At 52.5% G+C, this 19,548-nt stretch overlaps 2 protein-coding genes across 6 annotated transcripts in view; both read right to left on the reverse strand.

Annotated features, from left to right (window-relative positions):
* Positions 1 to 15,756, reverse strand: part of MVP (major vault protein) — a 28,440-nt gene extending 12,684 nt beyond the window's left edge. The window contains exons 1-5 of one of the 5 annotated variants that reach the window (XM_054669140.2): positions 15,626 to 15,756; positions 4,708 to 4,867; positions 4,309 to 4,504; positions 1,534 to 1,657; positions 1,324 to 1,455 (exon numbers count right to left, since the gene is read on the reverse strand). In XM_054669140.2, coding sequence (XP_054525115.1) covers positions 1,324 to 1,455; positions 1,534 to 1,657; positions 4,309 to 4,504; positions 4,708 to 4,832 — 577 coding nt within the window. In that variant the 5' untranslated portion in view covers positions 4,833 to 4,867; positions 15,626 to 15,756. Of the gene's footprint in view, positions 1 to 1,323; positions 1,456 to 1,533; positions 1,658 to 4,308; positions 4,505 to 4,707; positions 4,909 to 5,066; positions 5,423 to 14,138; positions 14,236 to 15,017; positions 15,227 to 15,625 lie in introns of those variants that run through there. The other 4 variants (XM_016928746.3, XM_063796930.1, XM_063796929.1 and 1 more) reach the window with 4 other exon arrangements.
* Positions 15,750 to 19,517, reverse strand: PAGR1 (PAXIP1 associated glutamate rich protein 1). Its single transcript, XM_001144010.7, has 3 exons — positions 18,523 to 19,517; positions 18,238 to 18,320; positions 15,750 to 15,973 (listed from the first exon to the last, which is right to left on the reverse strand). Exons 1-3 carry the CDS (start codon positions 19,002 to 19,004, stop codon positions 15,774 to 15,776), a joined length of 765 nt encoding a protein of 254 aa, XP_001144010.2. The 5' UTR covers positions 19,005 to 19,517; the 3' UTR covers positions 15,750 to 15,773.
* Positions 19,518 to 19,548: the final 31 nt, after the last annotated feature.

Below are 19,548 nucleotides of genomic sequence, written 5' to 3' on the forward strand. Positions count from 1 at the left end.
CGAGTAGCTGGGATTACAGGCACGTGCCACCACACCCGGCTAATATTTGTATTTTTTGTAGAGATGGTGTTTCATCATGTTGCCCAAGCTAGTCTGGAACTCCTGGCCTCAAGTGATCCGCCCACCTTGGCCTCCTAAGATGCCCAAGTTGCTGCTATGCCAACAGCCTGTTCTGCCTTCTCTAAGCTCCAAAGACCAACTTTTGTCCTTCTGCTAAAACAGGCAGCAGAACTGCCTCTGTTAGAGTTGTGGATGTCCTTTGGTTTATTGGAGAAGCCAGAGTGCCTGGATGCAGGTCCCAGCCTCGCCCTGCCTGGCCACACCCCAGGGCAAGCAACCTGCATTCTGCATCCCAGTTTTGATATATAGAAAGTGGGAATGGCCGGGTGCGGTGGTTCATGCCTGTAATCCCAGCACTTTGGGAGGCCGAACCTGGTGGATCACGAGGTCAGGAGATCAAGACCACCCTGGCTAACACAGTGAAACCCTGTCTCTACTAAAAAAAAAAAAAAAAAATACAAAAAAAAAAAAAAAATTAGCTGGGCGTGGTGGTGGGCGCCTGTAGTCCCAGCTACTCAGGAGGCTGAGGCAGAAGAATGGTGTGAACCCAGGAGGCGGAGCTTGCAGTGAGCCGAGATCGCGCCACTGCACTCCAACCTGGGCAACAGCAAGAGAGCAAGACTCCGTCTCAAAAAAAAAAAAAAAAGTGGGAATGGTAGCACCTCGGGGTAGTACCTCTGTTGCCCAGGATGGAGTGCAGTGGTGCAATCACAGCTCACTGCAGCCTCCACCTCCCTGGGCTCAAGAAATTCTCCCCCTTCAGCCTTCTGAGTAGCTGGGACCACAGGTGTGTGTCCAAGGCCAGGCTTATTTTTAAATTCTCTGTAGAGATGGGGTCTCACTGTGTTGCTCAGGCTGGTCTTAAGCTCCTGGGCTCAGACGATTCACCCACCTTGGCAAAGTGCTGGGATGACAGGTGTGAGCCACTGTACCTATTGGCCTACATTTGTCAATTGTATTTGAACATCTTCTTTGTTGATCCAGAATCAGGTAAGTCATGGCCACTGCCCACCGCTCATGGTGAAGGTGGGGGAAGGAAAAGCCACATCCGCATGGTCATGGTCACATTTTCCAGCCCAAGTGGAAACAGCATGAAGCGGGCGTGGGGAAGGAAGAGCAGTGGGTGGCCCTCAACAGCTTTCAAAAGATACCAGGAAAGCACCTCTCTGGGGCTACAGGAGGCTTTCCTCAACCTTCCCCTGCTTCCCCTGCAGTGGGGACCCCTCCTGCCCACCCACCATCATCGCCCCTTGGTAACCCCACCTGTCACCCTCTCCTTGCCGTCCCGGTCCCAGCACTCCTTGCGGGCCCTGAGCCGCAGAGCCTGGTTCTGCCTGATGATGGTGGCCTGAATGATCTCCACGACCTCCACTTCCTTCCGGGGGATGTACGTGCCTGGGGAGGGAAGGTGATGGTCAGAAGGTATCAGGGCTATGACAGGAAGGCAGGGAGCCCTATGGAGACAGAACTCACCAGGTCCCTCGAAAAGCCACTCATCTCCTGCCACCACCTTGTCTCCATCTTTATCCTCAAAATCAAGCAGCGCCTTTAGATGGAGGGCAGTGTTGGGCAGAACCACCTGCAGGGGTGTGATGTCCTAGTGGGGAAGAAGGTGGGGACACAGAACCATCAGTGCTGTGACCCCAGGGCCAAGCCTGATGCTCTGGAGGCGGGTCCACAACATCCATCTCTGTATGTCCTGAAATAAGACTGGGGTGGAGGCCAGGCACAGTGGCTCACATCTGTCATCCCAGAACTTTGGGAGACTGAGGTAGGAGGATTGCTTGACCTCAGACATTCAAGAACCAGCCTGGGCAACATAGCAAGACCCCATCTCTAAAAAAAAAAAAAAAAGTGTAGCCAGGCATGGTAGCGGCGCACACCTGTAGTCCCAGCTACTCGGGAGGCTGAGGTGGGAGGATCACTTGAGCCCAGGAGGTTAAGGCTTCAGTGAGCTATGACTGCACCACTGCACTTCAGCCTGGGCAGCAGAGCAAGACCCTGTCTCAGGAGTTCAGATGAAGGAGAAGTTAGAGAAGGCCCTTTGAACTGAAACTGGGGCTCAAAGGAAGAGCTGGCTTTTTTTTATTTTTGGAGATGGGGTCTTCCTATGTCATCCAGGCTGGACTGCAGTGGTACAACCATGGCTCACAACAGCCTCAATCTCCCAGGCTCATGTGATCCTTCTGTCTCAGCCTCCTGAGTGGCTGGGATTACAGGTGTGTCACCACCCCCAGATAATTTTTTTTTTTTTTTTTTTTTTGAGACAGAGTCTTGCTCTGTCACCCAGGCTGGAGTGCAGTGGCGCAATCTCAGCTCACTGCAACCTCCGCCTCCCAGGTTCAAGTGATTCTCATGCCTCAGCCTCCCAAGTAGCTGGGATTACAGGCGCATGCCACCACGCCTGGCTAATTGTTGTATGTTTAGTAGAGATGGGTTTTCGCCATGTTGGCCAGCCTGGTCTCAAACTCCTGACCTCAAGTGATCTGCCTACCTTGGCCTCCCAAAGTGCTGGGATTACAGGCGTGAGCCACTGTGCCCGGCTGAACATATTTAAAATGAAAGCTTAGGCAGGGCTTGGTGGCTCACACCTGCAATCCCAGCATTTTGGGAGAATGAGGTGGAAGGATCGTTTGAGCCCAGGAGGTTGAGGCTGCAGTGAGCTATGATCACCCCACTGCACTCTCGTCTAGGCAACAGGGGGAGATCCAGAAAAAAAAAAAAAAGGCCAGGCGCGGTGGCTCACGCCTGTAATCCCAGCACTTTGGGAGACCAAGGCAGGTGGATCATGAGGCCAGGAGATCAAGACCACCCTGGCTAACACGGTGAAACCCCATCTCTACTAAAAACACAAAAAATTAGCCGGGTGTGGTGGTGGGCGCCTGTAGTCCCAGCTACTCGGGAGGCTGAGGCAGGAGAATTGCGTGAACCTCGGAGGCAGAGCTTCCAGTTAGCCGAGATTATGCCACTGTACTCCAGCCTGAGCAACAGAGTGAGACTCCATCTCAAAAAAAAAAAAAAAAAAAAAAAAAAGGTACAAGAATCCCTATATACTTTTCACTTGGATTCCTTAAGGGTTATTGTCTTAATCATTCTTCATTTTCTCTCTACACACACACTTCTTCCCCCAAACTGTCTGCACCTAAGTGGACATGAATGTCTCTAAAAGTTCCCCATGTCCTGCTATTATGCTTTCAGGATCAAGCAGCACTGGTTAGTAAAGTCAGTAAGAAAACCATTAAATGGTGCTGGACACGGTGGCTCATGCCTGTAATCCCAGCACTTTGGGAGGCCGAGGCAGGCGGATCATGAGGTCAGGAGATCAAGACCATCCTGGCTAACACGGTGAAACCCCGTCTCTTTTAAAAACAAACAAACAAACAAAAAACCCAAAACCATTAAATGGCCAGAAGGTAAAGGTGGAAGAACAGGTAAAGGAATGAAGGTGGGACACCCACCTGCTCAGGCCCAGGCCTGACGCCAACGGGGACAAGAGCCTGGCTGTAGGTTCAGGCCTGTGATGGCTTCTCCTAGAACAGGCACAGCCTGGGGCCTGGGCTTGTTACTGCTGCTTTGGCACTGCCCACCAGTGTCTGGCACTGGGTGAATGAACTGCTTAACCTTGGCACATGTCATTTAATGCCAGACTGGCTGGGCACTTCTGGTAGGCTCTGGAGCCTGGGAAGGTGAGATGGGCCAACAGTTCTCAGAAAAGAGGCAGGTGTGTTTGGGGCAAGTGTGGAGGATGGGGGTGGCTGGAGGTGAGTGGAGGTACAGTGAGTCAATTCCACCCTTGGTGAGAGCCAGCAAGTGTCTCTCCCCACCCCTCCCACTGCCCTGGTTTGTTTTCCCTTTAGAACTCAGTACAGGCCGGGAACGGTGGCTCATGCCTGTAATCCCAGCACTTTGGGAGGCCGAGGCAGGTGGATCACCTGGGGTCGGGAGTTTGAGATCAGACTGGCCAACATGGTGAAACCCTGTCACTACTAAAAATACAAAAATTAGCTGGGCGTGGTGGCGGGTGCCTGTAATCCCAGCTACTGAGGAAGCTGAGGCAGGAAAATCACTTGAACCCAGGTGGAGCTTCCAGTGAGCCGAGATTATGCCACTGCACTCCAGCCTGGGCGACAAGAGTGAAACTCTGCCTCAAAAAAGAAAAGAAAAAAAGAAGAAGAAGGCAGCAGTATAGAGCCCAAGGCAGGTGGAGGACAGGTAGGGTGGGGCATAGGGAGTGAGGAAACCAGGTACCTTTTCCAGCACCTCCCCTGGGTACAGGGGGAAGGGGTCCTGGGCCAGCCGGATCTCGAGGTCAGCGTGGCGAAGCCGAACTTGCCCTGTGACATCAAACAGCACCAAGCCCTGGGCATCCTGAGACACAGGGTTGGCCACTGTGCAGTAGTGACGTGGGGGGACGGTCACCATGCGCATGGGGGCAAACAGTACCCTGCAGGAAGATGAGAAGAGGTGTGAGGACCTGGGACCAGGTCTCCACTACCAAAGAGGACACCAAATGAGAGAGAAACCTCTCTATCGCCCAAGCGAGGGCCACTCCTGCTTGGGAACAGGGAGGAGGATAAGGACCATCATGCCAGCCAAACAGGCCCCCACATCCCCAAGGATCTCCCACAGCCCAGCCCCCACACCCACCTCTCATTGTCCTGCCGGATGTAGGTCTTTGGCCCGACCTCCACACGGGACACGTTGCTGTTCTGGTCCAGCACATGGATATAGTGGTATGGGGGGATGCGGATGATGAACTCTTCAGTTGCCATGGTGACTCCTAAGCCCAGGGCTCACAAGAAGATGACTGGTAGGTGGGGGAGAGGACACAGGATGAACCTGGGGAGCCTGGGGTGGGGCAGGCATGAATCTGGAGACAGACTCTGGGTGGGATACGGCCCTACCTCCTCCAGCCAGGCCACTGCACCCTTCCCTGTCTGCATCTGCATGCCCACTGCTCCCTGTCTTCACCCCACCCAAGACGACACAGCCCATCCTGACCTTACCTTTGCCAAGAACTGCTTGATGCAGTGAGCCACAGAGGCCCAGGGTTCCTTGCCAATTCCTTTCCCTCACTCCCATCAACTACTTCCCCCTACACTGCCACCAGCACTGCAAAGAGCTTCAGATCAAGGTGCTCCCAGTCTCTTAAGGTGGAGAGATACAGCAAGCTGGGAAACTGGGGAGCCATGGAGGTGGTGACATGGCCTTGTCCAGCATGCAATGGGCAGCTGCTCTGAGGAGCTGCCTGGCTCCTCCAGAGGGAGGCAGCCCTTTATTTCAGAGAATCCTGAGGCCCCAGCTGTATTCAAATGTCAGCCCAGAGCCAAAGAATATCTGTATGCCTCAGGTAATCCAGTGGCTAGGATTCGGCCATAAACAAACAAAAGGAATGTTTACATGAGCTGTGTCTATGTTCCCCCCCTCTTTCCTATGCTTTAGTAATCCTGGGCTGAATGTGAAGACCTAGTCCACTGCTCATAAAGGGATCCCAGATGGAACTGAGCCTTCCATAGAAGCAGCTGCATTAGTAACACTGCAAATCACTCTGGCCCCCTCCTCCCCAGTTCTCTCCCATCCTCAGCTCCTGCAGTTGTGAGCAAGGGTAGGGTGGAAAGGAAGGAGAAGGGGGATGATTATCATGTTCCACCCACCCATCCCACCTGCTTCTGAATCCTGAGTAGTTTCACCCAGTGCTTGGCCTGTTCAGGAATGTCACATGCCCTACCTAAGCCCCACCCCTGCCCCCAGCACTTTGGACTTTGGACATGTCCCTTTGAGTCACACAAATGGGACCAAGTTTATTAGGTGCTCCAGAGCCTCATCCTTAAGAGACTCAGGTCAGACTTTTTTTTTTTTTTTTTGAGACGGAGTCTTACTCTGTCACCCAGGCTGGAGTGCAGTGGTGCAATCATAGCTCACAAAAGCCATGCCTCAGCCTCCTGGGTAGCTGAGACTACAGGTGCATGCCACCATGTCTAGCTAATTTTTTTTTTTTTTTTTTTTTTTGGAGAGATGAGGTCTCATTATGTTGCCTAGGCTGGTCTCGAATTCCTGGCCTCAAGCAATCCTCTTGCCTCTGCCTCCCAAAGTGCTGAGATTATAGGTGAGCCATCACACCTGGCCGATGAGGAGCCTCTTTTGTCTGGTGGTGGCCTCAAAAATGTCTGGCCAGGACAGGTGCAGTGGCTCATGCCTGTAATCCCAGCATTATGAGAGGCAGAGTGAGACTCCATCTCAAAAAAAAAAAAAAAAAAAAAAAAAAAAAAGTGGTTCCTCATCAATTCCACCATCTACCCAGCCTCCAACCCCAGGTGAAAAATATAAGTGAGGGGAAGAAGGGAGTGGCCTGGCCGAGGAAAAACAGGCAGGAGCCACAGATTACAGAATCAAGGCTGGATACAGCCCAAGAGGAGTTATACTTGAGCCCCACGATCTGTAAAACTTCAACTTTTTGTTTAGAAATTGTGAGTCTTCACAAAATCCCAATTCCTCCTTCACTTGAAGAATTAGAAGACCAGCAATACAGCCTACAGTCAAGCAGCAGCTGCCCCATTTAGATGGAACACAAGCTTTCCCACCTACCACAGTCCCCACCACCCCCTGCTGCCTTACAGCTATGCCATTGCACTGCCCGGCTCTTGTTTAAAAACCCTTTAACTTGGCCAGGCGTGGTGGCTCACGCCTGTAATCCCAGCACTTTGGGAGGCCGAGGCAGGTGGATCATCTGAGGTCAGGAGTTTGAGACCAGCCTGGCCAACATGGCGAAACCCCGTCTCTACTAAAAATACAAAAATTAGCCAGTTGTGGTGGCGGGTACCTATAATCCCAGCTACTAGGGGGGCTGAGACAGGAGGATTGCTTGAACCTGGGAGGCAGAGGTTGCAGTGAGCAGAGACCGTGCCATTGCACTCCAGCCTGGGCAACAGAGTGAGACTCCAATCTCAAAACCAAACCAAACCAAAACAACCCTTTTACTCAGCAGCGTCCAATAGAGCTTTCTACAATGATGAGAATATTCTAAATCTGTGCTGTCTTTGGACTAGCCACATCCACATGTGGCTCCTGAACACTTAAAATGTGGCTAATGGCCGGTCATGCTGGCTCACACCTGTAATCTCAGCACTTTGGGAGGCTGAGGTCGGCAGATCACAAGGTCAGGAGTTTGAGACCAGCCTGGCCAACATGCAGAAACCCTGTCTCTACTAAAAATACAAAAATTAGCTGGGCATGGTGGCACGTGCCTGTAATCCCAGCTATTTGGGAGGCTGAGGCAGGAGAATTGCCTGAACCTGGGAGGCAGAGGTTGCAGTGAGCCAAGATCTCGCCATTGCACTACAGCCCTGGGCGACAGAGCAAGACTCTGTCTTGGAAAAAAATAAAATAAAATGTGGCTAATGCATCTGAGGAACTAAATTTTTAAATTATTTTTTGAGACAAGGTCTTGTTCTGTTGCCCAGGCAGGAATGCAGTGGCACAATCATGACTCACTGCAGCCTCAACCTCCAGGCTCAAGTGATCCTCCCACCTCAGCCTCCCGAGTAGCTGGGATTACAGGCATGTGCCACCACGCCTAGCTAATTTTTTCATTTTTTTTGCAGAGACAAGGTCCTGCTATGTTGCCTAGGCTGGTCTCGAACTCCTGGGCTCAAGCAGTCCTCCCGCTTCAGCCTCCTAAAGTGCTGAGATTACAAGTGTGCGCTACCATACCCAGCTAATTTTAATTTAAATTGCCAAATATGGCTGGTTGATCCCATACTGGACAGTAGAGCTCTAAATAGTTGAGACCCAGAGAGGGACAATGAATCCTTTAGGGCCACAAGCAAGTTAGTGGTGCTGTTGGGACTAGAACCCTGGTGGAATGCCTGGTCCTGTCTTTCTAGAGAGGCATCATGGTCCCGTGGCTCGGGGCACCCATTCCAACCCAGACTGCCTGGGCTTACAACTCTGATCGGCTGCTTTCGTGTTTTCACATAGTTTCCTCACTGCCTTGCCTCATTCTGAAAGAGGTTACAATTTGGGTCTGTTTTCCTGGCACACTTTCCACATCACAGGGAGGTTATTCTGCTGCTCATTCTTTCATCTTGCAACTTTGTATGAGATCTGACCTTGATCTCATTTTCTGTTGCTCATTTTTGCTCAAAGTTACTTTCCCTTCGCTTGTAGGAGGGTGGCTTGTCTAACATCAGAGCTCCCTCTTCTGCGGTTTGGGAACACAGGGGCTTGCTTTCCGATGTCCTGGCTCTGTTCCTCTCGCCACTCTTATGGGGACCTTGTCTTTTCTTCCTATAGCCCTGTCCTGCTCACCTTTGATTCCACCCCCCAGTTGCTCCACAATACGGGGCTCTGTTCTGGAAAGACGACTTCCTAGAGTCCAGAGGGCTGGGACTGCCTAGATCTGGATTTTTTTTTTTTTTTTTTTTTTTTTTTTTTTTTTGAGATGGACTCTCACTCTGTCGCCAGGCTGGAGTGCAGTGGCGCAATCTCGGCTCACCGCAACCTCCGCCTCCCCAGTTCAAATGATTCTCCTGCCTCAGCCTCCCAAGTAGCTGGGACTAACAAGCGCCTGCCACCATGCCCAGCTAACTTTTTGTATTTTTTTTTTAGTAGAGACGGGGTTTCACCATGTTGACCAGGATGGTCTTGATCTCTTGACCTTGTGATCCACCCGCCTCGGCCTCCCAAAGTGCTGGGATTACAGGCGTGAGCCACCACGCCCGGTCTTTTTTTTTTTTTTTTTTTTTTTTTTTTTTGAGATAAGGTCTTACTTTGTTGCCCAGGCTGGAGTGCAATGATCACAGCTCACTGTAGCCTTGAACTCCTCAGCTCAAGGGATCCTCCCATCTCAGCCTCCCGAGTAGCTGGGACTGTAGATACGTACCGCCACACCTAGCTAATTTTTAATTTTTTGTAGGCATAAGGTCTTTGTTGTCCAGGCTGGTCTCAAAATCCTGGTCTTAAGTAGTCATCCAGCCTCAGCTTCCCAAAGCACTGGGACTACAGGTGGAGCCACCGCACCCAGCCAGGATGCCTGGATCTTGGCTCTCACCCTTATGGGATCAGTGATTTGAACAAGTCCCTTGACCACCCCGTGCCTGTTTCCTCATCTACAAAATGAGAATGGATAACATCATCAACCGAGTTAGCACATAAAGCACTGGGAACAGAGCCTGGCTCTTCATCTGCACTGTTTGACTGCAGAGGAGGGAAGAGGGCCTGAGGCCCAACTTTCCTATCCAGTGAGGAATCTAGGGAATATAACCAGTGCTGGGGGCTCCCCACCTGACCTGGCATGCTGGTTTAAGCCTCAGTTGTTTACTGGTTAGTGGCTTATTTCACCCCAGCTGCAGGGATGGAACAGCAAGTAGGGGCTTTACTGCCAAGTGAAGCTTTTTCCACTGCTCCCATTGAGGGTTCTCCGCAGGGCCGAAACCTGGCCAGGAAACCAGATGGGAGAAGAGGAAGGGCTGGGGCTGTGAGCGGAGGTATGGACAGGGCTCTGAGACCCCCCCAGGAAAGATTTGAACTCTAGAAGGCCGTGCAAGGTTGGAAGCAGGCTCTGGGAACAGCCTCCATTTGGTTCATCAATGGATAATCTCCCCAACACCCCCCACAGCTGAGGCCTCTCCACCATCTGCCGCCCCAGCTGGGCCCAGTCAGGGGGTCTGAATGCCTCGCCCAGCTCAGTGACTCAGCAAGAGTCATCCTCATGGCTGGACTCCTGCCTTGTTCTGAGGCCAAGCCCTCGGCAACTGCCCCTGCATCAGCACCAGGACCCCACCTCACCTCCCTGACCACCCACCTGCCATGCCCTAAACCTGGGCCTTCTGCCTAGACCACCCACGACAGGTCTTGCCTTCTACCCTCGCCATCTATGGAGGTGAGCCAGGGAAACCCTTTGACTCAGGCAGCACATTGGTGACAAGTCTCAGATTGAGTTTTTTGTGGTTTCCTTCCAGATGACATGCGCAGTTAGAGCATTTTACTTAAAATAGATCAGGGCCCTCAAAAGACAATAGCAAGGACTGTGTTGACCTTTGGAAGGCTCTGCCCAGCCCTCAGGCTTGGCCCCTGCTCCCCAGATCCACTCATCCACCCAACTTCCTTCAGTCTCTGCTTCTGAGACCTGCCCTAGTCGGCTCTCAGTGTAGAAGCCCAGTCTTGCTTGATCACACCTCCCTCAGGTGTCATGAGGCTCCTGCAAGAACCACAGCCAGCTTTCACCCCAAATCCCACCAGGGTCTCTCCCACCATGAGGGTAAATAAGCAGGAACTAAATAGCCTGTCCAAAGCAGAAACCAGGTTCATTGTCTAGTTAAAAGAGGGGCTCTTGCCTGAGAGAGGTGGCTCACACCTGTAACCCCAACACTTTGGGAGGCCGAAGGTGGGAGGATGGCCTGAGGCCAGGAGTTCAAGACCAGCTTGGGCAACATAGCAAGGCCCCATCTCTTTAAAGAAAGAAAAAAAAAAAAAGAGGGAGACCGGATCAGACTCTTGGCTCAAAAGTAAACTTCTGCTACAGCAAAACTTAATAAACGAGTCATGAGTCACTACTTCCCAGAGATCTTCAGGGTCAACTGTGAGTAGCTGATATACTGAATCTCTTTTTTTTTTTTTTTTTTTTTTTGGAGACTGTAGCCCAGGCTGGAGTGAAGTGGCACAATCTCGGCTCACTGCAACGTCCACCTACCTCCCAGGTTCAAGCAATTCTCGTGCCTCAGCCTCCCGAGTAGCTGGAATTACAGGCACATGCCACCAAGCCTGGCTAATTTTTTGTATTTTAGTAGAGATGGGGTTTCACCCCAGGGTGGTCTCAAACTCCTGAGCTCAGGCAATCTGCCTGCCTCAGCCTCCCAAAGTGCTAGGATTACAGGTGTGAACCACCACACCTGGCCCCTAGTGAGTCTTAAATGGCAATTGACCAAGTGACCACACTGCCTACGGGGTCTGCAGTGAGTAGAGTGGTACCACCTGGAGGCTTGATAGCAACACAGCCTGGGGCCCCACCCCAGAGCCACTGAATCTACTGGCATTTTAACTTGACCCTCAATGACTTGCATGCACATTACAGTCTGAGCAGCTCTGGTCTAAAGCAGACTCTCGGCTCGGGCTGCACACTGGTCATCTGGAAATCTGTTTTTTTTTTTTTTTTTTTTTTTTTTGAGATGGAGTTTCGCGCTTGTTGCCCAGACTGGAGTGTAGCCATCTCGGCTCACTGCAACCTCTGCCTCCCGAGTTCAAGCAATTCTCCTGCCTCAGCCTCCCAAGTAGCTGGGATTACAGATGTCCGCCACCACACCCAGATAATTTTGTTTTTAGTAGACAGGGTTTCGCCATGTTGGTCAGGCTGGTCTCGAACTCCTGACCTCAAGTGATCCACCCACCTCGGCCTCCCAAAGGGCTAGGATAACAGGTGTGATCTGCCGCGCCAGGCCTTCTGGAGACCTTTTTTAAAAGCCACCCATCTCCAGTGATTCTATTTAATTGGTCTGGGTGAGGTTCACCCATTGCTATTGTAAAAAGTTCTCCCTCATTTTTTTTTTTTTTTTTTTTCGAGACGAGTCTCGCTCTGTCACCCAGGCTGGAGTGCAGTGGCGCGATCTCGGCTCACTGCAGCTCCGCCTCCCGGGTTCATGCCATTCTCCTGCCTCAGCTGGGATTACAGGCACCCGCCACCACGCCTAGCTAATTTTTTTGTATTTTTAGTAGAGATGGGGTTTCACTGTGTTAGCCAGGATGGTCTCGATCTCCTAACCTCGTGATCCGCCTGCCTCGGCCTCCCAAAGTGCTGGGATTACAGGCGTGAGCCACCGCACCTGGCCTCTGACTCTTAATATATATCCAGGATTGAGAGCCAGTGGGAAAATGTCACTCCAGCAGGTTTTATCACTGCCAGCATGCTCCTGGGCCACTTACTAGCCTCTGAGCCTTCCTCTCCAGTGAAGTGAGAATAAAAGTGACTGTTAACTAGGCTTGGTGGCTCCCACCTGTAATCCCAGCACTTTGGGAGACCAAGATGGGAGGATCACTTGAGGCCAGGAGTTCAAGACCAGCCTGGGCAACATAGGGAGACCCTGTCTCTATAAAAACCATAAAAAATATTAGCTAGGTGTGGTGGTTCACACCTGTGGTCCCTGCTACTTTGGAGGCTGAGGTGGGAGGATCGCCTGTGCCTGGGAGGTCAAGGCTGCAGTGAGCCGTAAATGGAGCACACGAGTGCGCTCTAGCCTGGGCAAGAGTGAGGCCATCTCAAAAAAAAAAAAAAAAAGAAAAGAAAAGGAAAAAAAAAAAGACTGCTCTTCAAGTCAAAGGTATTAGAGACTGGAGGGTCTCTGGTGCACAGTAGGAACTGGGAGGAGGATAAAGATCAGTTTCAGGCCGGGCGCAGTGGCTGTAATCCCAGCACTTTGGGAGGCCAAGGCAGGCGGACTGCCTGAGCTCAGGAGTTCGAGACCAGCCTGGCCAACATGGTGAAACTTCGTCTCTACTAAAAATACAAAAATTAGCCGTACATGGTGGCAGGCAACTGTAGTCTCAGCTACTCGGGAGGCTGAGGCAGGAGAATTGCTTGAACCAGGGATGCAGAGGTTGCAGTGAGTCGAGATTGCGCCATTGTACTCTGGCCTGGGGGACAGAGCGAGACTCTGTCTCAAAAACAAAAACACAGCTCCGATTGCAGGCTGTGAAGGGCAGGGAATTGCACTCATTCTCCTCCAGCCCCTTCCCTTACCCAGGTCCAGGCAGCCTCCTTTGTCCCCAACCCCAGGGCTCTTGCTCCAGGCAGTCCTGAGGTTGGACGTAAGGTCGGCGACGCGGCCCTGCCCCCAGACCTTCCCACAGCTTCAGGTTCAGGAAAAGGCACGTGAAGTTTGGTATAAACAAGGACACAACTTCACAGAGTTTCTCACTGATTTAAGTTAAATATTCTAGTCTTTAGAGAATGGGTCACATGACTCAGGAATTGCCAACAGCCTGTTTTCACCCAGCGGCTTCCTGGTTTACCCCCTTTAGGAGATGATTAATGGAAATTGAGAATGTGTCTCATAAATTACTTTTTTTTTTTTTTTAAAGCAGCACAGTTTTAGGAACTTTTCTTCCCAAGGAAATTGTAACTGAGCTCCAGTCTAACTGGGCCACTTTGTGGGAAGGGGAGCAGCCTGGTGGCCTTTGGGAGGTGAGGGGGAGACAGAACAGCTCAGCCAGCCTAGACTTCCACTTGTCCTCCCTACTCCTGCCAATTAACACCAGTCACCAGAGGCAAGAACCGCCTAGATCAGAAGCGACCCCAGGAACCAGGCTTCAGAACCCCTGATCTTCATCAATATTTTCTCAACTTGCCTAATCATAGGACTGAGCTATAATTCTTTAAAAAAAAAAAAAAAAAAAAAAAACCCCAACCACACACACACAAACAGAGACAGGGTCTCGCTATGTTGCTCAGGCTGGTCTGGAACTCCTGGCCTCAAGCCATCCTCCCACTCGGGCCTCCCAAAGTACTGGGATTACAGGCCTGAGCCACCGCATCCAGCCCTAGGCTGGAATTCTTAACCCCACTCCTGCTGCTTTTTGCAGGCCTCACTTCTGACTCACTGGGTCTAAGTTTCCGGGAGAGAGCCTCTGGACCCTGTGTTCTAGGCAAACGCCCCTAAGTAACAGCTCCCACTTCAGATGAGCTTAATCTGTGCCAGGTAGTGTTAAGTGCCCTCAATTAACTCATGTTATCCTCACAAGAACCTGCAAGTTAAGAAATTTGCCCAAGAGCACACAGTTATCAAAGGACGGAGCCGGAAGTCCAACCTGGCTATAACTGTAGAGACCACAAACTAGGAGGCAGTGGCTTCTCAGGCAGAAACACAAAGATTCTAAGCCGAGAACAAGAACTAGAGGACCTGGGTGGGGCTGTGTACTGCCCAGATGGTGCCAATGGCAGTTCAAAGGTGTTTCCTGTAAGTTGGGCCAGCGCCCAGCCTCTGCTCCCCCAGAACCTGGGAGGGCAGCACCCAAGATAACCTGAGCACCCCGTTACCTTGGAGCCCTGAGGCTGTCTCTGGGCCACCCACTCAAGGTGGCCCCCCTACCTGCTCAAGGCTACATACAGAGGGCTGTCCTGCCCAAACAGCCACACCCGAGGGCCGACCCAGTGCTCTGTGTGCCAAGGGAGTTTCTGGCAGAGCCACCTGATACCCCACGTGACAGCTGGCCTCTCCCCCATCACCCAGGGGCTACCCAGGCAGAGAGCTGAGAACACAGTGGCCATCAGCCTCGCTATCACCTCCACCCCCAAAGTGCTTGGCTCCCAAAGGACAGCTCTAAAATCCCCAGAATCTCAGGCTGGTGGGTCCAGCTGAGCATCCTAGTTTTCACTTTCTCCTCCCAAAAAGGAAAGAACCTTGGTCACTAAATTCTACGCCTTCTGGAAATCACTCTAATGACTTCCTGAATGATCGACTGAGACCAACAGCTGGCCCAGCCCTGCATGGAGCAGTAAGAAACCCTCATCTGTCAGAGTTAAGGGGCCTGAATGGGTACAGGTCACATTCTTGGAGCTCAAGGTGACAGGCCAGAGCCCAGATCCCCAGGACAGTGCAGGTGAGTAGAGCAAGCACCGATCTAGGGCTAAGATGGGGTCTGAATGACCCTGTTAAGATTCCCCACCTGATTTCCCAGGTGGGGCCCTGAAGTCAGAGAGAGGCCTGAGAGTTGCAGGGGGGTGGGGGACCGGTGTTGGTGTTAATCTGCCTTTACTTCAAAACCCAGAAGACTCCAACTACTGGAAAGTGAAACCTCCAAAAGCAAAGCCACCACCCATCCTCCTTCCCCACTCTGATTCAGACATGTTTTCCCTGCCCCAGCAGAAGCAAGGCCCTTCAAAGCAAAGACAGGACTAAAGAGAGCCTCAAGGGATACAAAGATCTGCCCCTGATTTGGGGTTTGGGGGGCCAGTACAATGTACTCACATCTAGAAGTGCAGGTAGCTGCAACAAACGCCTCAGATGGGGAACTCTCACCCTGCCTTGGGGATCACTTCCCGGCAGGGCAAGGCAGGCCAAGCCCAGGGGTGGGGCTTGGGAGTTAAAGGGCCCGTGCAGCTGGTTCTCATTTTATCCTCCGGGCTGCTTCTGCTGCAGCTGAAGGCACACTGCTCCCTGAGTGCTCATGGGTTTCTACCTTGGGGCCAGCTGGCTGCACTGGAGTGGGACTGGGAGGGGTTGGAGGGCCCAAGATGGGACAGGTGCTAACTGAGGGCACCTCTACCCATCTGGCTTTCATTTTCCAATCTGGGTGAGTACAATTCTGCCTCTCCCTTCAAGTGGGGCCTAACTGTTGAGCTACAGCTACAGCCCCTCCTTTTAAGAGATGATAGCTCTGCATCTTTTATTTCAGACTCAGAAAATTCAGTCCAGGTCTCTGAATAGGTGTTCAATAGAAAACACACACTCACACACTCTCTCTATATAGATGTTCAATAGAAAACACACACACACTCTCTCTATAGGTGTTCAATAGAAAACACATACACACACTCTACAGGTGTTCAATAGAAAAAACACACACACACACTCACACTCTCTCTTCCTCTTTCCCGCAACGTGCTGTTTAGGAGCTTGAGGTTTCTCTCTTCTTCCCAAGTTTCTCAGTGTCTGGGCTGGGAAAGGAGGGCCCAGGCTCCAGCAGGTACGGACACTGCACCCTAGAGGCAGGAGCAGTGGGAGTCAGTATTTCCGCTGCCGAGGGAAGAGACTACTCCCGGAGGATCGGAGTGGGGGGCTGGCGGGGCTGGGGTCCTCCGAGTCCAGGCTGAAGAGGTCCCTCCCGGTACGAAGGATCTGCTCCTCCAGCTTCTTGTGTCTCTTCATGTCCGACAGCACCTTGTCCAGGCGGGCCTCCCGTTTCTGGCTCCGGGCTGAGCTTCCTGGAGAAGAGGAAGGTAAGATACATGGAAGGGATGGAGGTGGTGTGCATCATACCTGCCTGGACCTCACTCATCACTTGGGGAGCTGGTTAAACATGCAGGTCCCCAGGCCTCTGTCTTGGAGGACCTGAGGTTCAGGGTTGGACCTCAGAGAGGGTGAGAAGCAAAGATCTTGATTGACAGGAAGGCACAGGTAATGTGAAGAACAGGGAGGAACATACTGGGCAGGGGAATGGCAAGGGTAGAGGCCCCAGGACAAGAACAGAGTTCTGTTCAAAGAAGAGTGCAGGCCGGGCATGGTGGTTCACGCTTGTAATGCCAGCACTTTGGGAGGCTGAGGTGGGCAAATCACGAGGTCAGGAGTTTGAGACCAGCCTGGCCAACACAAAAAATTAGCTGGGCGTGGTGGCGGGCGCCTGTAATCCCAGCTACTTGGGAGGCTGAGGCAGGAGAATCGCTTGAACCCGGGAGGTGGAGGTTGCAATGAGCCAAGATCGCGCTACTGCACTCCAGCCTCGGTGACACAGCTACACTCTGTCTCCCCTACTTGCCAAAAACAAAAACAAAAAAAAGAGTGCAGAGAACTGGAGGTGGCGGGAAAAGCGCTTGGATTCTCCTTTGACATGCTCTTCCCTGGCAAGATGGAATCCCTTGGAAAATTTTAAGTGGAAAAGTGACACGATTTATGGCTGGGCGCAGCAGCTCACGCCTGTAATTCCAGCACTTTGGGAAGCTGAGGCAGGCACTTTGGGAAGCTTTAGGTCAGGAGTTCAAGACCAGCCTGGCCAACATGGCGAAACCCCCTCTCTACTAGAAAATACAAAAATTAGCTAGGCGTGGTGACGTGTCCTTGTAATCCCAGCTACTCAGGAGACTGAGGTAGGAGAATCGCTTCAACCCAGGAGGTGGAGATTGCAGTGAGCCAAGATCATGCCACTGCACTCCAGCCTGAGCAAGAGAAAGACTTCGTCTCAAAGAAAAAAAAAGTGATATGATTTATATTTTAAAAGGTTCATCTGAATTGCAGAAACTGGAAGCAGAGAGCCCAGTTAGGAGCTACTACAACTATCCAGGCAAGAAAGACAGTGGCTTGGATGGGGATGTGGTATTGAAAGTGGAGACTAGCAGAGGTACTTGGAAATGTACATCTTATAGCTACCAAGACTTGCTGCTGGTGTGAATGTTCAGGTAAAAGAGAGAGAAATCAAGAATGGCTCTAGGTTGGGTGCAGTGGCTCATGCCTGTAATCTCAGCACTTTGGGAACCGAGGCGGGTGGATCACTTGAGCTCAAGAGTTCAAGACCAACCAGTCTGGGCAACACAGCAAGACTCTGTCTCTCCACCCCTCAAAAAAAAGAAAAAAGGAAAGGCATGACTCTGAGGGTAAATTCTAGGAAGGCATGTGGGTTGGGAAATGGGGCCAGTGGTGTGATTAGAGAATGTACATGGTAGTAGAGGGATGCAGATCTAGATAATATTGAAAGGCCAGGACTTGGACTTCTGGGAATGGGAAACATGATAGAATTATCTGTAATTTTCCAGAATCAATGACTAGTTGTTTTTTTAAAAAAAGAATTATCTGTAATTGTGTTTTTTGAGACGGAGTCTCACTCTCTCGCCCAGGCTGGAGTGCAGTGGTGTGATCTCAGGTCACTGCAACCTCCACCTCCCAGGCTCAAGCAATTCTCCTGCCTCAGCCTCCTGAGTAGCTGGGACTACAGGTGCCCGCCACTATGCCCGGCTAATTTTTTGTATTATAATTGTCTCTTAAAGGAAGACAAGGGGCCAGGCGCATTGGCTCATGCCTGTAATCCTAGCACTTTGGGAGGCTGAGGTGGGCAGATCACAAGGTCAGGAATTCAAGACCAGCCTGGCCAACATGGTGAAAGCCTGTCTCTACTAAAAATACAAAAATTGGCCCGGAGTGGTGGCATGCGTCTGTAATCCCAGCTACTTGGGAGGCTGAGGCAGGAGAATTGCTTGAACCCAGGAGGCGGAGGTTGCAGTGAGTCGAGATTGTGCCATTGCACTCCAGCCTGGGGGACAAGGGCAAGACTCCATCTCAAAAAAAAAAAAAAAAAAAAAAAAGGAAGACAAGGTAGTAATCTAAGTCATAAAGATGGTGCTACTGGGTGAATACTCTCTCCTGCAGCTATAAGTTGTGTGGCAGCTGAGGCAGCAAGCAAAGGCCTCTAGGGGAGCCGATCTTGGGTAACTGAGCCGAGGCCCTTCACCTCCCCCAACTGTTTCCTCTTCGTTTGTACCTGGGGTGCGTCTCCGGTCAATCAGGGAGTCCTTTGGTGTCACTGGCTCATCATCAAAATCAAATTCCGTGGGCATGTGTGGTCTGGGACAGGTGAACATAGTTAAGGGTGAGGGCGGTCCTCCCTCCCACCCACACGTGTGCTTCTCCCCTGCCCGTTCCTCCTCCCCCGCTGGCTTCCCTCCCTCCACTTTCAAAGGTTCCAGGGTCCCACATTTTCCCCTCTCTATTTCCTCCCGCCATCAGGGGAGCAGCCCCGGGACAAGGTGTAAGGGTGTGCCTTTACTTTTCCTCTTCCTCTTCTTTGGCCTCCGGCTCCTCATCGGATCTCTCCTCTTCGCTCTGGGCCTCCGGCGTGGGAGGCCGGCGGGGCAGGATCTCGGCTTGCAGCTCCAGAGTACCGTGGGCAGCCAGCAGTTCATAGAGCCGCTGGATTTCGGAGGGCGGGGGCATCCAGGGCTGCCCATCCGCAGGCAGCTCCACCTCCTCGTCGCTGCAGGGCACGCACCAGTCCTCGGAGTCCTCCTCGGCAGGCTCTTCTCCCCCCGCGCTGGGGACTTCTCCCTGCGCCTCCTCGCCCCCGGACCCCTCACGCTCGGTCTCCTCTCGGCCTCCTTCCCCCTCGTCCTCGGCCTTACCGGCCGAGGCAGAGGGGCCTCCGGTATCCTCCACGGCCAGAGCCTGGAGGCCGGAGGTCACTTCCCCTTCTTCAGACAGAGGCGCCGCCGTACTGGCCGCAGTGTCTCCATGGCCCCGAGCAAGGGACATAGGCCACTAGGGCAGGGACCCTGTGACGACAGATGCTGGAGTCCGAAGCCAGGGTCCCCCAGGGATCGGGCTCCCCTGGGGGTTCGGGACCGTTTCCAGCCAATCACCCTCCCGCAGGAGACTCCGCGGCCAGACCGCCCGTCCCCGGGAGGGGGCGCTCAGTCCCCACCAAGGACCCCGCCCCGGAGATCGAGGTTCGGTACTCCGAGGCTCCCGGGCCCCGCAGAAACCACTTTCCGAAAGAGGGAAAGGGGGAAGAGAGGGACGGGCCACTCTTCTCTCTTCCACGCCGCCCCTCTCCACACCTGGACGCGGCGCCCTCTCCCTAGACCTTTCAGCTGTGGGCCACGTCAAGTCAGATGCCGTACGCACCTGGAGCTAAGACCCGCCTCCCAGGCTGCGCAGGGTCACGCTACGCAGGCGCACAGAAATGGCGCGGGAGGCTCCGCTCTAGGCAAGGCTACTTGGAAGAGGAAAGCGAGGGAAGGCTTGCACATGCGCGAGTAAGCGCACAGGCTTCAGCCCACAGTAAAGATGGCCACCG

The sequence above is a fragment of the Pan troglodytes genome, chromosome 18, assembly GCF_028858775.2.
Source record: "Pan troglodytes isolate AG18354 chromosome 18, NHGRI_mPanTro3-v2.0_pri, whole genome shotgun sequence".
In the NCBI taxonomy this organism is placed as follows: Eukaryota; Metazoa; Chordata; class Mammalia; order Primates; family Hominidae; genus Pan; species Pan troglodytes.

What these genes read in the sequence shown, in the direction of transcription:
- PAGR1 (XM_001144010.7), bottom strand. Translation starts at nt 19,004, where the DNA reads ATGTCCCTTGCTCGGGGCCATGGAGACACTGCGGCCAGTACGGCGGCG. An exon ending in AAAGAAGAGGAAGAGGAAAA is followed by an intron (nt 18,321 to 18,522) that starts GTAAAGGCACAC and finishes CACCTGTCCCAG; the next exon opens with ACCACACATGCCCACGGAAT. An exon ending in TGACCGGAGACGCACCCCAG is followed by an intron (nt 15,974 to 18,237) that starts GTACAAACGAAG and finishes CCTCTTCTCCAG; the next exon opens with GAAGCTCAGCCCGGAGCCAG.